We start from the raw sequence: 14,872 nt of genomic DNA on the forward strand, positions 1-14,872 counted from the left end.
AAAAGCTAGAAACAGCCCTGGTGTTTAGCCACGTTTTATGTGGATGTTAGGGACACATATTAAGAGCAGTAAAAAGGGTAGTTGCTTGTGCCACAACATCTAAATCTAATCTCTGTGCTTACACTGAATATTTGTTATTATTATTGTAGATGAGCCAATCAGCCCCAGTGTGGACCGGGAGGCCGCTCCCATTCCACCCTCCGCTGTGATATCTGTTGCACAATCCATAACTACAGGCCCCTCTTCTCCAGACTCACCATGCCCTCCTATTCGCCGACAGCTGTCACATGACCAAGGTAAACAGATTGGGTTGGTTTATGTCAATCAAGGCTTTGCTTTACAGAATACCTTGGTGGGAAAGGAAATGACTGAGATTTAAGATTAATTTTTTCCATGAATTTATACAATCTTTTCTAACTTTGGTTTTTAACGTTTATATAACATAAATAACGATTGAAACATTTTCTCATTAACTTTAACCAATAACAATTACATTTGCTTTTTACATGTAACTAGTTACTTCTTAATACTGGTTAAAATAAATGTTGACATGTGTTTTTTTTTGACTGTATAGAGTCCCTGAGAAGTGCTTTACTGGAGTCTGATACAGCCAGTAAAACAGAGCGGTCCAAATCCTACGATGAGGGTCTGGACACCTACCAGGACGAGGGCAGAAGGTCAGTGCATACTAGGATTAGGCCATTGCTCGCATTTTATTCTCATTTTATTGGATCTGTCTGACCTTGTCTCTGACTTGAATTCTGAATGTTTCTGTTACTTTTTTAGGAGATCTGCCAGTAAGAATATGCCAAGTTTTAGGGGCCTGAGGAAGGTAACCAACTATTTTATTTCTCACAGCACGCTAGATTTTATGTCATTATGCATTAGATTTTTCATTATTTGGTCAGAATTTTCATTGAAATGCACCTGAAATGTCCAGCTTGCTTGCAGTCTATAAAAGCATGTGCAAACTAAAATGAAAACTGTAATTTTCTTCAAACATTTAAACTTGAAACTCATGACATTTTAACAAATGTGTCAAAATATGGAATTTGTTGCTAAATATATCAGCCCTATTTATGTTCTCATTCATTTAAAGAAGTGCGTTAATCTCCTGGATTTAGTGTCCCCCTCTCAGTTTACCCTCTCTGGCTTCCTTGGGAAGATTTTTGAGACAAAGATGTTTAAATGTGTTATTTATAAGGATGTCCCGTTTACCATGTAACTTTGACTTCCCAAGTTTGACTAGCCTAGAATTTCTTAAAGCCTCTAGTCTTCCTCTCTCACTCCCCCAATGTTTTATGTCACACTGAACTGTCTACCAATAATGAGTAAAACGCGTCATTAATCCACTCTTTCAGGCTCTGGACGGTAATAAATCTTCTGATTCTGGATCTCGAAGGGATTCGTCCGCCGATATCTTTGTTGATTCCACAAGAGAAGGGTTCCTCAATTTCAGGCAACTTAGTACAGATAAAAATAAGGTATGCCTTTATACACCTGCCGTCATTTATCAGCAATATATTACTAATGTTTTGTTTTGAGTTTCGTAACGTGTAAGTATTTCTCTCTTGTCTCCGTGCCTCTGCAGCGTGTTGGTGGAGGAATGAGATCATGGAAGCCGATGTATGGTGTTTTGAAAGGTTACATCCTAACCCTCTACAAGGACAGGAAGGATGCACAGTCTCATGCTTCGACGCCATCGGACGAGGAACCACTGCGAATCAGCATCAAGGCCTGTCTGATTGACATCTCCTACAGCGACACACGACGCAAGAATGTGCTGCGACTCACCACCTCAGACTGCGAGTATTTGTTCCAGGCAGAGGGAAGAGACGACATGCTGCACTGGATCAGAGTCATTCAGGAAAACAGTAACCCCGATGAAGAGGTGCGTTCTAGCAAGGAAACACATTTCAAACCACATGATGATCGCTCATAGTATCACCTCCAGCTAAAATGATGGAAGTCTTGAGAAATGTAAACCCTAAAGGCAAGATATTCATCCTCTCAGAAACATACCACTTGTTGTTTAGAGTTACATGAACAAAACAAGGAACCAGACTATACCGTAGTTATAGTAGAAATTCCAGGAGCACCAATCACTTTGCAATAAAGTGTAATCAAAAAAGGGTTTGACATGGGAAGGACAAATACAAATACAGGTAGCTTTATGCATTATGAATATTCCACATTCATAATGTGGAATATTTATATAAAGACTCCTGATAACATGTCTTTATCCAATCATGTTATAAAATGACATGCAAGGCCTACTATAGACAATGATTTTGTTGGATTAACAAGGAATATCAAGTAATTAACAATTGTTTACTGATATTAACAGTAAATTAACCATTATTTAATTTAGAATAAACAGTTTTAAAAGTGTACTTTATATGACGACTGTCCCTAATGTTTTTCTGCTGTCTTTACAGAATGCTGCTGTAACAAGTCAGGACCTGATCAGTCGAAAGATCAAAGAATACAACATGATGAGGTTTGCAGGACGCCACATCTCCAGCACATATCTACCCGTTTTAATAGTGTGCCTAACCTAATGTAATATGTCTGTATGTTCTTTGTTGCTATTTTTCTGTGTCAGTACGCCCAGCAGCAGATCTGAACCTTCTCCAAAATCCTCCCGCCAGTCCCTGAGTATCAAACAAGCCTTTCTGGGGGGTAAAGAAGGCAAGAGCCACAGCCCTCATTCTCCTAGAACAGGAGATGATCGGAGGGCGCTGAAAGGTAAACACACCAGCTCTATTTAGTGTGCTTAGAGGGCATTTCTAATGACAGGTGGCTCATTTATTTATTTATGTGCACATATTTTTCTTTGCTCTGTCAGAAGACTCCAGTCCAACACGGGACAGGGCTGCTTGGAAAATTGGCATTGCAGGAATCATGAGGAAACCCTTTGAAAAGAAGACTCCAGCTGGGGTCACGTTTGGGGTGCGGCTTGATGACTGTCCAGCTGCACTTTCTAACAGGGTGAGTCTCATCCTCTCTCCATGTACTGGAATAGCAAATGCTCCTGTAGTTTAGCATTCAGGGGTTGTTTATAGCATCTTTGTTTTCATGCACATAGGCCTATCACAAAGACTGTTAGACCATTTGTATGACATCCATGGACACGACCTCAATCATTTCTGCAGACCTCAAAATTGACCGTTATGTTTACTTTCTTGCTAGTTTACATAAGAATCCCACCATGATGCCAGAATAAACAAGAAGGCTTTCCCCTAACATTATTTGACATTGCGTAGACTAATGGCGCATTTCCACTACACGGCCTCGCTCGGTATGGCTAGGCCTCGTTAGGACTGGCTCACTTTATGGCGCATTCCCATTACAGTTTAGGAACTGGGGTAGTATCTATAGTAACGCAGTGTAGGCGGAGCCGTGACGTCATCTCCAATGAGAACCCCAGAAAAACAACACAGCCGTTAGCTGTTAGCACTCAGAGCTCACAGCTCCTCATATCTGTTCAGAAACTAGACAAAAGTTAAACAACTACAAACAACAGACTGCCTGTGTCATGGCGAATACAGTCGCTGGTTTATTTATGTCTGTATAGGCCGTTGTTGTGAGTGTGGACGGTCGGAGCATATATAACGTTAGCTTAGCCAAGCTCCATTTAGAAAACACGCATTTTAAAAGGGTTTTTCGCCTGCCGTCTGTCTGCAGACTTGTCAAAGCGTTAATTCATGGTTTTTACTAACCGGTATCAGTATGTTGTTACTTCGGCATCATTTTGAAATGTGCATTACAATTAAATCACGGTAAAATATGTTCATTTTGTTGTAGTTGTAGCCCCCTTGCCAGCGATTCTCTCTCTAGTTTAGCATACTTAGCCTGGTTGTTGGCCCGGAAAGAACCTCGATTTTATGGGGCCAGAAAACTGTGAAATAGGACCCGCTAGCCGGTACTACGTTAAGTGGAAACGCAACCAAAAACGGGCCCCGCACGGCTCGCCACGCTTAAAGCGAGCTACCCGCTGCAGTGGAAATGCGCCATAAGAGCGTTTTTGTCAACAGAGCCTGAGAGTCCATGTCATTTATTCTTTTGGTTTTGTGTTTTATTTTATTGATGTGGTTTTTATTTAGGATATTTAAAAAACTCCCATTCTAGTTTCTAAATAATCTTTTAAATGCAATAAAACTATTAACATGACAGACCTACAAAAACATAAAATATAGATTTTTATATCAAGCCGACAGCCGAAGTGGTAGCTAAAATTGGTTGCCTGTCAAAGACAATAATGTGTCTATGTAATGTGTATGACACATGAATGCATGCATATAGGCTTTTATTCAATGTTCAGATTCAACATATTTGTGATTTTTCGTATCTAACGTCTTCCTGTTGTGCAGTTTGTTCCTCTGATCGTGGAGGTGTGCTGTAACGTGGTGGAGGAGAGAGGTCTGGAGTACACAGGGATCTACAGAGTGCCTGGGAACAACGCTGCCATCTCCAGCATGCAGGAGGAGCTCAACAGCAAAGGCATGAACGACATTGACGTCCAGGAAGACGTGAGTGACTGACAGTCGGGCTGCGCAGTACAGTGTTCCACTTTACTGACAACATCCATTAGCAGTGACAGATCTGTACTGTAAGCTTTGGCTTAACCCTCTCTCCATCTTTCGCTTTTCTGCAGAAATGGCGGGACCTCAATGTCATCAGTAGTTTACTTAAGTCCTTTTTCCGGAAACTTCCAGAACCTATGTTTACAAATGGTGAGATTCTGTAAATACACTGACCGTGACCAAGATATGACAAACAAAGACTTTAATATTGTTGAATATTCTGTCTGATTCCTCTATGTTCAAATCAAAGTAACAGTTTTTCTGCTTTATTCACAGAAAAGTATGGAGATTTTATTGAAGCCAACAGAACAGAAGACACAGTGGAGAGATTAAAGGAGCTCAAGAGGCTGGTTAGTGAAACATCTGAAAGGAGAAGCATTCATTTCAATTACATTACATTACATACTATGCATATCATTAATCACAAAACTGCTTCCCTTTTTTAATTCTTGCAGATACAAGAATTACCTGATCATCACTATGAAACTCTGAAATACCTTTGTGCTCACCTCAGGAAGGTTTCTGACAACTGTGAAATGAACAAGGTACGGCAGTTAACAGGATCTGTCAGTGTTAATGTCATTAGGTAACATCCTCCAATCCTTCCTCAATCCAGTGTCCTTTAGAGGATTATTTAATTAAACCTGACTGGCCCTGGAACCTTTCTATCTTGCTCTGTACAAGCCTGTAATAAGAACATAGTGACAATAAAAGCACTTTTACCTTTTGAATGTGTCCTTTCCTCATCTGTTTAGATGGAGCCTCGTAACTTGGCGATAGTGTTTGGTCCTACGCTGGTCAGGACGTCTGAGGACAACATGACCAACATGGTCAATCACATGCCGGACCAGTGCAAGATAGTTGAGAACCTCATCCAGCAGTTCGAGTGGTTCTTCACTGACGACGGGGACGAGGACCCTGTGGTCAGTGGCAAAACATGTTTTCCTTCTTCTTCCTTTGTTGTTGTTTTATCATAGATAGAAATCAACTGTCATATACAAACCTACTATTTCTGTTCATGCTTATGGCAGTTTTATTTTAAGACAAGTCGTCATGGTTGTTTATTTACAAGAGAAATTTGCATTGCCCCTTTTCACATTTTTAAATGAAATGCTTTCACTTGAATATGCTTTATTGCTGTTAATGTATACATCTTAAATAAAAATGAGATTTTGAATTTGCAAAGAAGCAAATAAAATAAATACAATAGTACAAAAAGGTTTTGCAAAACATCTTGGTCGCCCCCTGGTGGCTGGATGTAAGTTCAGCACTTGATTTGATATGCAGCCGAGTTTTTAAACATCAATACCACAGTCGGTCAAGTTCATTTAATTGTGGTAAGCCAAAAGATGAGATTGGAATTAATATTTTATTTATTGCAGCACTATATTGCTATTTCAAGCTGAACTAATCAATATGTTTGTATTAGCAGTGTCTCAAATGACTTTGTTGGTGGAGAACAGAACCAAGCTACTCCAATTTATGAATCCTTTCAGTCAGACAATCAATGCCGCTTTAGATACAATTAACTTGTGCATGTATTTGAGTGTTTTATTCAATCACTCATCCTCTCTCTGCTCTCTCTCCTCCTCTGGTTCCCACCTCTGTCTCCAGACCACAGCTGAGCAAGAGAGGACGGTGCAGTCTCAGCCCGTGCCCAACATCGACCACCTGCTCTGTAACATCGGCCGCACGTCAGCGTCACCGGGCGAAGTCTCGGGTAAGTCTCTGAGGGTTTTCTCTCAGGAGCACGGTCCAGCACCACCACAGCAAAAATATTATATTAACAGCAATACAAAATGTCATGATATTACAGTTTATTCAAATATCTGTGCTCTAAGATGGAATGTTAGAAGTGTGTTAACTCTTTATGCTGAGACGATGAACACCATGCCTATTATCATTTGAAATGCTTTGAGCAAAACCACGTTTATTAAGTTAACATTTTATTTGTTTCTGTTTAAGCAAGTTTTTTCAGTATTCTTTCAATAAATACTTTTTAATCATAGGAAAATTATTGAAAAATACCTTGCAGTACGTTAAGCCTTTATTTATTTGTTTGTTTTTGGATAACAGTCTGTTTTGTTTCGCTGTTGGTGTTATTTTTTGGCCAAATAGTTAAAGTTTATTTCCGTTCATTTCTTTGCTTTACTCTTTATTTTCTCTCGCTCAAGTCATTTTTTTCTCCCTGTGCTTTACCTGTGTTGAGACGACGACTCCTTTTCTTTCAGTTCTTTTCTTCCCCTCCTCCTCGTCTCTCACGTGAACCCGGCATGTTCTTTCCCAAAGAGAATCTAACAAACCAAAATAAACCGTGGAAGTTTTAACCCTTCTGACCTCTGCCCTTCTGTGTGTAGTGTGTTGTTTTTCTCCCCTATTCCTGTCCAGCACTCACACATGACCCAATCTTGACACAGGCCAAGTGGGCGGCGTCTATCACTCGATGATGTCGCTGGTGGACTCTGTTATGTCAGTGATGGACAGCTGGGACTGTAGGAAGAAGGACGAGTGTTGTGCCCAGTGTAGCTGCCTAGTCTGCAGAAACCCGCAGCTCTTTTAAATTTGGGCGAAAGGAGGAAAAAGGATAAAAAAGAAAGAAAGAGAAGTCGATGTTTGTCATTTTTCCTGTGGTGTGCACGTCTCATATTTAATACCCTACAATGAGGGGATACAGAGCGATGCTGCTGTACTTTCTCTGAAAGCCCTTCTGCTGTCTCTTGTTGTCTCTAAAGCTGATCGCAAGGACAAGTAGCATGGTACGGTCAACCTCAGGTTCTCTCCCGGTCATGTGGCATACTCTGTCATGATGTCTGAGGGTGGGGGTCGTAGCTGTGGGACTGAGCTGGATGTTCCCCAGCACATACACTCAAACAGACACACACACACAACATTTTAGGTGACATGTCGATGCAGAGGCACACATGCTGTCATATAGCAGTGGACGAGCTTGTGTCTATGTAGTGTTTTTTTGTTGCGACGGATAGCTTTTTGTTTCAGATGCCTCCTTTTGTGTCGTTTTGATTTGTTGTCTGTGATGTCTTTATTTCAGAATCTTTGTCTCTGTTACATAACATCCAACACCTACATCAGTCACTTAAATGTCCACACACACTGCCTTCCTACCCAACACACTGACAAGCACACATTTTGAACCTCATTTTGATCATTAATAGCTCATTTCCACCCAGGAACTCTTTCAGGAGCCCAGACATCTTTAACCAGAGGATTTGGTTATTTGCCCAAGTACTTGGCGGGATTGGTCAAAGTCCATCTCGTAAAACTTCCCTTGAGCTTTATTCAAACAATAAGGATGCACTGGAGCCCATCCCTAACATACAGGCAAGGGTCAGGCATTCCTGATGTTAACAATAGAGACAAGTTTCTCTTGAAATGCTTTAAATGGGACTCTCAGATCCCGAGTTCTTGTGGCGCCATGGTTCCTGTGACTGGTTTGGTGGAAGAGGGCTATTAATCTGCTTATCTTTGTTAGCTGCAGTTTGCGTGTTTTCTTCTTTTGGCAGAGTGAGAGTTTTGTGAACTCTTTGATTTGCTTTTTTATGTTGTTGAGTATGTTTATCTAGCTTGGAGTAAGAGCAATCTTTTCATTATACTGAGGCTTGCCTGCGCCAGCTATATCGACCACGACATACACTCACTGTGACTGTTCAGCTCAGGCCCCTAACGTTTGAGCTATCTCATCACCCCCCCTCCTCTGTGATGTCTTGAGTTGGGAAAGAATGGCTACAGCTGGTTGTAGTGATGTGATGCTCTGTGACTGACGTGTTTGTCCGTGATGTGCCGTCGTTCCATCGAAACATGAGCATGAGCTGCTTTTTGTGTCTTGGTTTCCTGCTGGACTTTCACTTCTTCTCTTATCCATCATCTCAGGCCTCGTCTGCTGCTTCATCCACTTCTTCACACAATGCTTCGTGTGGTTTCTCGTCCTCTTGTGAGCCGAAAATGTGTCGTCTGCTTTCATTGTTCTCATCGTGTCCGTCAGTTTCACTCCGTACAAACTTTCAATCTGCCTCGCCTCTTTCTTTATCATGTTCACTGTTTAAGTCATTCAGATGGTCGGCAGACGTTTACTAATGGCTCTTTTCTCTTTGATACAGATTCAGCATGTAGTGACTCCTCTAAATCAAAGGTAATGTCCTTTTCCTGTTTTGTTAACCTAAGTCTTTTGAATTCATTTTCTTTGCTGTCTTTTGTCCGTCGTTTTGATGAGTGTTGTTTCTGTACCAGCAGGGCTTGTGGGGGTCAGGGAAGGATCAGTGTAGCAAAGAGATGCTGCGCTCCTCCTTCTTCGCCAGCCGCAAACGAAAGAAGCCCAAGGACAAAGCTCAATTCAGCAGTTCAGATGACGACCTGGACGCTGTGTTCCCCGAGAAGGAGCTCCCGGGGGAGAGCCAACAGCAGCCTCTCTGGTCCCCTGGCAGCCGGACGGGGGAGGAGGAGGGGGAGACGGATGAAGCCAGTGAGAAGGAAAAGCTCAGGAGCAGCTCAGAGGAACAGCTTGACAAAAGCAACGTGAAAGAATCTCCTTCTAGCCGCCGGACATCGCAGCCCTCTCCCTCGCTGCCTCCAAAACATGTCTCCTCCACCCTTCACATCAGCTCCCCCTACGCCTCACCCCCCCATTCCCCGAACCTCAGCTATCGCATGCCGATGGCTCACCAAACCTCTCTGTCGGACGCGCCTTCCAACTACGACGACACGGTGTCCGATCTCGGTACGATGAACAGCACCAGCTCGCAGGCTTCGGTGCCCAGAATGAGGCGAGCGAGGGCCGCCGCTCCGGGTCCGGAGGCGTGCCCCAGCGGGCTCGGAGCGGAGGTCTGCTCCATCACCTCGGATTACTCCACCACCTCCTCCATGACCTTCCTGACGGGAGCTGAGCTCAGCACCCTCAGCCCAGAGGTGCAGTCCGTGGCGGAAAGCCGGGGCGGAGACGACGACGCCGACGACGAGAGGAGCGAGCTCATCAGCGAGGGGCGGCCGATGGAGACGGACAGCGAGAGCGACCTGTCGGTGTTCACAGTCGGAAGATTGGATCACCGAGAGCAGCAGGAAGCTCCTCGACCGCTCCCCTCCCACAGACTCATCGAGTGCGACACGCTCTCCAGAAAGAAAGCCGCTCAGCAGAAAACCGTCAGCGAGTCGTCACTGGACGGAGCCTGGAGCGATAAAGATTCCAACAGGCTGTCGTGTGTGATGGGGTCGGGCAACGGTCGCTCCACAGGCAGCCTCAGCTCCTCGTCTCGGAGCGAGTTAGACAAGGCAGAGCCGGCGTGGAAGCTGAAGATCACCGACAGGCTGAAGGTGCGTCTGAGGATGTCTGTGGACGACATGTTCGGCGTGGGCAGCGTGAGGAGCCGCTCCCCCGAGGGCCGCAGCAAGAAGAAGAACATCAGGCGCAGACACACCATGGGCGGTCAGAGGGACTTTGCAGAGCTGTCAGTTTTGGGAGGCTGGTCGCACGTTGGCATCGGCTCTCGCTCGGAGCTGTCGGCTGTGGACCAGCTGAAGCCAAAGTGCAGCTCTCAGGACTTCTCCATTAGAGACTGGATTGTGCGTGAGCGCCACCGCACCAGCAACCCCGAGGTCAGCCTGGACCTCTCCGACCAGCAGGGGGGGCTGTGCCGAGCAAACTCCCAGAACCTCGGAGCCTCGTCCTCCTCTGAACTCCCACCTCGTCCCGCTGAGGTGTTGAACGGGGGGGACGCCCCCCTGAGTAAAAATCTGAGCCTCTCGGCCACCGCTCACCCACATAAACTCACAAATTCCCAGGTGGTCCATTCACGTTTCTACCAGTACCTGTGATGAGTGTTGGACGCGTGTGACTGTGTTTGTTCTCCGTCTGTGAGATATGTACGTACTTGGGAGTCTGACAGTATAATGTCTGTTGTGTGACCAACGTTAGTGAATGAGCATGTTGTACAAAATTGTCCAGAGTGTGTGTATGTCTGTGTCTTTAACTGTTGTGTGTGCTTATGAAAAGAGAATTACTGCACACAGGGATCGTTGACCTTGCTCATGTATAAGGCATGAAACAAAATGGTGTTTATACATTTTTTAATTTCTCTTTTATTATTTTTTTTGTTTGACAAATGACTTTGGGATGGCGCAGCAGGGGGACATCTTCTCCTAAAACAAATCCCTGTTATGCTGAAGATCGAGAGGACCTGTCGCTCATGAAACAATGAGCCTGTGAAGTTTGTGCAAGGAAGTGTGAACAGTGACAGGAGTTAAGATTGTTTAAAGGTTTAGCTAAGTGGCTTTAAGGATAAACTGACTTTTAGAATGAATAGGAAGTAGTAAAAAGAGTTTTTAGTATTGCAGAGGAACTATTTTTGTGTAAAGAAAGTTATGATGTTCAGAGTCTCTCAGTAACCAAATGAAGAATGTACAGACATGCTTGCTGTAATACTGACTAAAAGCTTTAGATGCTTGTGTTTCACTCTAAAGCTTACATATTCCTATTTTTCTGTGTACTTGAATAGTGTTTTTGGTACAGCCCGCGCGTGGGACTGCCTACAAGCTCGCCGCTGTCAAAGGGGGCCTCTCCAAAGGTACAGAGGTGACGAGGAGACACTGGACTTATGCAAACGGAAAATAGAGTTCTTATTAATTATCCCAGTTATGTGGTTTAAAGAGCAGTGAACAACATCCCGCTGATGCAACTGTAATGCTGTGTTTTTAGTGTTCGTGCTTCACACATCTGTCAGTGGCTGGCGGTAGATTGCAAAGTGGAAAAAAAAGTTAAAAGAAAATATTCAAATCGGAAAATCATGTTTTTTTTCATAATAGGAAGTGCCTCACAATGAATTGTTAAGGGTGCCATACTGTCTTTGTTGAGATACACGAAGATGTTACTGTGAATGACATTTTTACTGTCGACTCTGTCATTCTAAGAGTTATGTAACAAAATGCCGATCTTCCATTACTTAGGCATTCCACTCCGGTCTTAACATGTTTTATACTTCTTTTTCTCTCCTGTTTTTCATATTTTGATTTTAACAGAACTTGAATTTTAAATATTCCTTGTAAAATAAGTAACTTAAATGTACATACACATGCCATGTTTTAGCTGCTTTGCTTTTCATTTCTATCAGATTGCAGGATTTAAGTTCAGTATTGTGAGACGATGATGATGATGATGATGATGATGATGATGATGATGATGATGATGATGATGATGATGATGATGATGATGATGATGATGATGATGATGATGATGCTCATGAGGCCTGTTCGGGTGTTGTGGGCAGTTTGGTACTTCTCTGAGGAAAGAGGCATGAGGAAACTCTTCATCGTGCTGGACTGTTTGTACCACCGCTGTGTCCTCTGATTGTTAGAGGGGTTCGGACAGACTCCTGAAACACTGGAAATAAATGTTGTCAATGGCAGATGGTCATTTTTCCTGTCGCATTATAGAACATAATCACAAGAGTATTGTCAGCAAAGAAAGGCCAAACAAATCTACCAAGATTACTTTATATTGTCATTGACAAAAAGCAACATTTAGTAAACTCCTAATCAATGTTTAAAAGCAGTTATACTTTTAGGCAGTCAAAAATGATTTTAGTCGCTTCCAACTGATGAGACAGAAGTATACTCCTGTTCCTGCTTGATCATTATTGGCAATCTGGACGACACAATATTTCTTAATTTCATCCATCTTGTTTGTGCAATTTGGGCCCATTCCCAAACCGCCCCCTACACCCTACCCCTCCGTTTGCGCGTTCACGCGGAGGGTCCGCCATATTGAGGGCTGTTCCAAAGCAACGGGTGTGGAGGGGGAGTGGGCTATCAAGCCCTCAAACAGCGAGTCTGCAGCGGTGCTGACTTGAGACATCCATGCTTGAGACCGGTCTCTACCTGACCGGAGTCACGCTGTGTGTGTCCGTCAGGAAACACGCTGTTTACAAGTAGTTCCAGCAAACATCCACTGATAAATTGCGATGTTAACAACCTCATGATAACCTCATGTGTTTAACTTAGGATCATACCTGTGTTTAGTCTAGAAAAAGGTAAATGTGTGCATTTTATTATAAAGTTGTGTATATTTACAGACCGATGCAAAAACTAAGAAGCTTATAAACATCAGGTTTAAAACTAAAAGAGCTTTGAAACACAATGAAAGATGTTTGGAGTTTCATTTGAGTTTTTCATTTAAACTTTTTGTTACGGCATTTGTTTCTGCAGGAGAGAGGGGAGGCCGTCCCAAAGCTTGCTGCTGTATTTACTCCCTCCATCTGACAGGAAGGAGCCTCGTTGAGCTGCGAGTGTCGCTCCAGGCGGAGTTCACTCCGTCACGGAGGGGTAGGGTCGAGGGAGTGGTTTGGGATTGGGCCTTGGTTACATTTCTTATCTCAGAAAGTACCAACTTCATAACATGTATTTGAACATTTTAAAGGTCCCCTATTCTACTATTTTTCAACAACATATTATAGTTCTCGGATATATTCAAAACATGTCTCTGATGTGTTTGGCTGAAATACCAAACATATCACCCATTTTAGCATCCCATAAACCCCTCTGTTTCAGCCGTTTCAAAATTGCTGATTTTGTGTCTGTAGCTTTAAATACAATTGAACTGCCACGCCCCTCTGCAAAGTGTTTGGTTTAAAAAAAAAAATGATACTGTAGGAGGAGATTCAGGTGATAAGGTGGGCAGGGGTTGCCTTATTGGCTAATGGTTGCGCAACCCCAAAAAACATTATGACATCACAAAGTGGCCAACATCTGAACTGATTTTCAGACAGATTTGTGTATGGGTGGATCAAGACGAAAAGAAAGAGAATCTTTTTTTATAGGTATAAAAGTTATTATTAAAGTGAAATGGCCCTTTGCTTGCACAGGAAACACTTTAAGCCCTCAATGTTACTGCAGTACTTCTACTACACACAGCAAGGTATATACTGGTTTAGGATTTTTTTTTAAACAATACAATGTTGCAGCAGTTGTATGTTGTTGGGTTGCATACTAATATAATACAAAGTGACAAAGAAAGCTACTCCAAGATACATTTCAAAACGCTTTATATACAAGTTGCACATACAACAAAGACTTAAACAATAAAATATGTATACACTTTGTACATCAGCTGACTAGAAACCACTGACAATACTAACAGAAGTGACACGGGGAGAGACTCGAGCCAATTCACACACACAAGTCAAAGTAACTCTCAGAATAACGAAAATGCAGCATAGTTAGCTCACCAGTATGCCAGTTTGGAAGGTAAATATCAAGAACTGTGTTTGCAAATACTCTTTACATTTCTGTCAGTATAATACCATCTTTCAAGCAGCCATACAATTATTTTGTACTGTCCATGTTTTAAGATAAAACTGCCATGCTTTGTGATTTAAGCGTCCCTCACTTATAACTGGCTATTATTTGAGGAACATTAAATTATCTAGTTGTGAGTCTGCAGTTCAGACAAGGCCTATCCATATTTACTCCAGTATCATGTGGGCTCCCAACATGACAATTTCACCCACAGTAAGGCACAGCGACTAAAAGAACAAGAGTTCAATTCAGGAATAGGAAGAGGGAAAATATGATGTCGTAACCATTTCTGTACACTTTTTTTGGAGTTAAAACATTGCCCTCGTTTGGTAAAGCAACTACGGACTGATGCAGCCAGACATCCATTTAAAGACACGACACTGAACAGAGAAATTCGGAGAAACAAGTAGTAATTATACTCATGAACACAATAATCAGTAAGTTGGTTGGCAAGGTTAATGAAACTGGCAGTCTTTCAAAAGTTAAATCTCAGTTGATCTTCACAGGGGATATTTTGTGCAGTAAAGCGACCGATGAATGTGCCTTGTCACATTGCTCAACGGACGTTAAGTAGATCCTCCATTTGTCCACTAGAGGGCGAACTAGTCCATATATTCCAAAGCAGAGATGGTTCACATCTGAGATCGCGAGGGCAGGGGGGGAGGGGTTGTAGGTCGAGGTCCCTTTAGCACATGCAGGTGCTTCAGAGTAGAGCTTAAATCTGATTGGACAGCAGGTGTTGTGGGTTGGCTGGGTTTGAACAATCTCTTACATGTTGTGCTGTAAAGCTGGCCAGGCGCTGCTCAGAGGAGATTAACTGTCGTCCTCCTCCTCCTCCTCCTCCGGTTCCTCCGTCAGTATCTCCGGCACCCGGAAGCACACCTCGAAGAAGTTGACCAGGGCCTGGCTCAGGTGCTGCTGCGTGCCGTCACTGTGGAGAAAGTGGCCCTCATCTGGGTAGATCTGGAAATAAATACCCAGGAATGGAT

General features: G+C 43.0%; 2 protein-coding genes across 7 annotated transcripts in view; one reads left to right on the forward strand and one right to left on the reverse strand.

Moving 5' to 3' along the window:
* The window catches only part of arhgap21b (Rho GTPase activating protein 21b), a 40,720-nt gene extending 28,725 nt beyond the window's left edge, over positions 1-11,995 (forward strand). For 2 of the 4 annotated variants that reach the window (XM_034104065.2, XM_034104068.1), the window contains 16 exons: positions 150-296; positions 575-677; positions 787-832; positions 1,362-1,484; positions 1,592-1,891; positions 2,439-2,500; positions 2,606-2,748; positions 2,849-2,991; positions 4,374-4,532; positions 4,658-4,736; positions 4,863-4,936; positions 5,042-5,131; positions 5,342-5,509; positions 6,201-6,306; positions 8,702-8,733; positions 8,832-11,995. In XM_034104065.2, coding sequence (XP_033959956.1) covers positions 150-296; positions 575-677; positions 787-832; positions 1,362-1,484; positions 1,592-1,891; positions 2,439-2,500; positions 2,606-2,748; positions 2,849-2,991; positions 4,374-4,532; positions 4,658-4,736; positions 4,863-4,936; positions 5,042-5,131; positions 5,342-5,509; positions 6,201-6,306; positions 8,702-8,733; positions 8,832-10,409 — 3,353 coding nt within the window. In that variant the 3' untranslated portion in view covers positions 10,410-11,995. The remainder of the gene's footprint in view (positions 1-149; positions 297-574; positions 678-786; positions 833-1,361; positions 1,485-1,591; positions 1,892-2,438; positions 2,501-2,605; positions 2,749-2,848; positions 2,992-4,373; positions 4,533-4,657; positions 4,737-4,862; positions 4,937-5,041; positions 5,132-5,341; positions 5,510-6,200; positions 6,307-8,701; positions 8,734-8,831) is intronic. The other 2 variants (XM_034104066.2, XM_034104067.2) reach the window with 2 other exon arrangements.
* Positions 11,996-13,611: 1,616 nt separating this feature from the next.
* Positions 13,612-14,872, reverse strand: part of LOC117462885 (A-type potassium channel modulatory protein DPP6-like) — a 110,594-nt gene continuing 109,333 nt past the window's right edge. For all 3 annotated transcript variants that reach the window (XM_034105246.2, XM_034105243.2, XM_034105245.2), the window contains exon 26: positions 13,612-14,846. In XM_034105246.2, coding sequence (XP_033961137.1) covers positions 14,697-14,846 — 150 coding nt within the window. In that variant the 3' untranslated portion in view covers positions 13,612-14,696. The remainder of the gene's footprint in view (positions 14,847-14,872) is intronic.

Source organism: Pseudochaenichthys georgianus, chromosome 17 (genome assembly GCF_902827115.2).
Source record: "Pseudochaenichthys georgianus chromosome 17, fPseGeo1.2, whole genome shotgun sequence".
NCBI lineage: Eukaryota > Metazoa > Chordata > Actinopteri > Perciformes > Channichthyidae > Pseudochaenichthys > Pseudochaenichthys georgianus.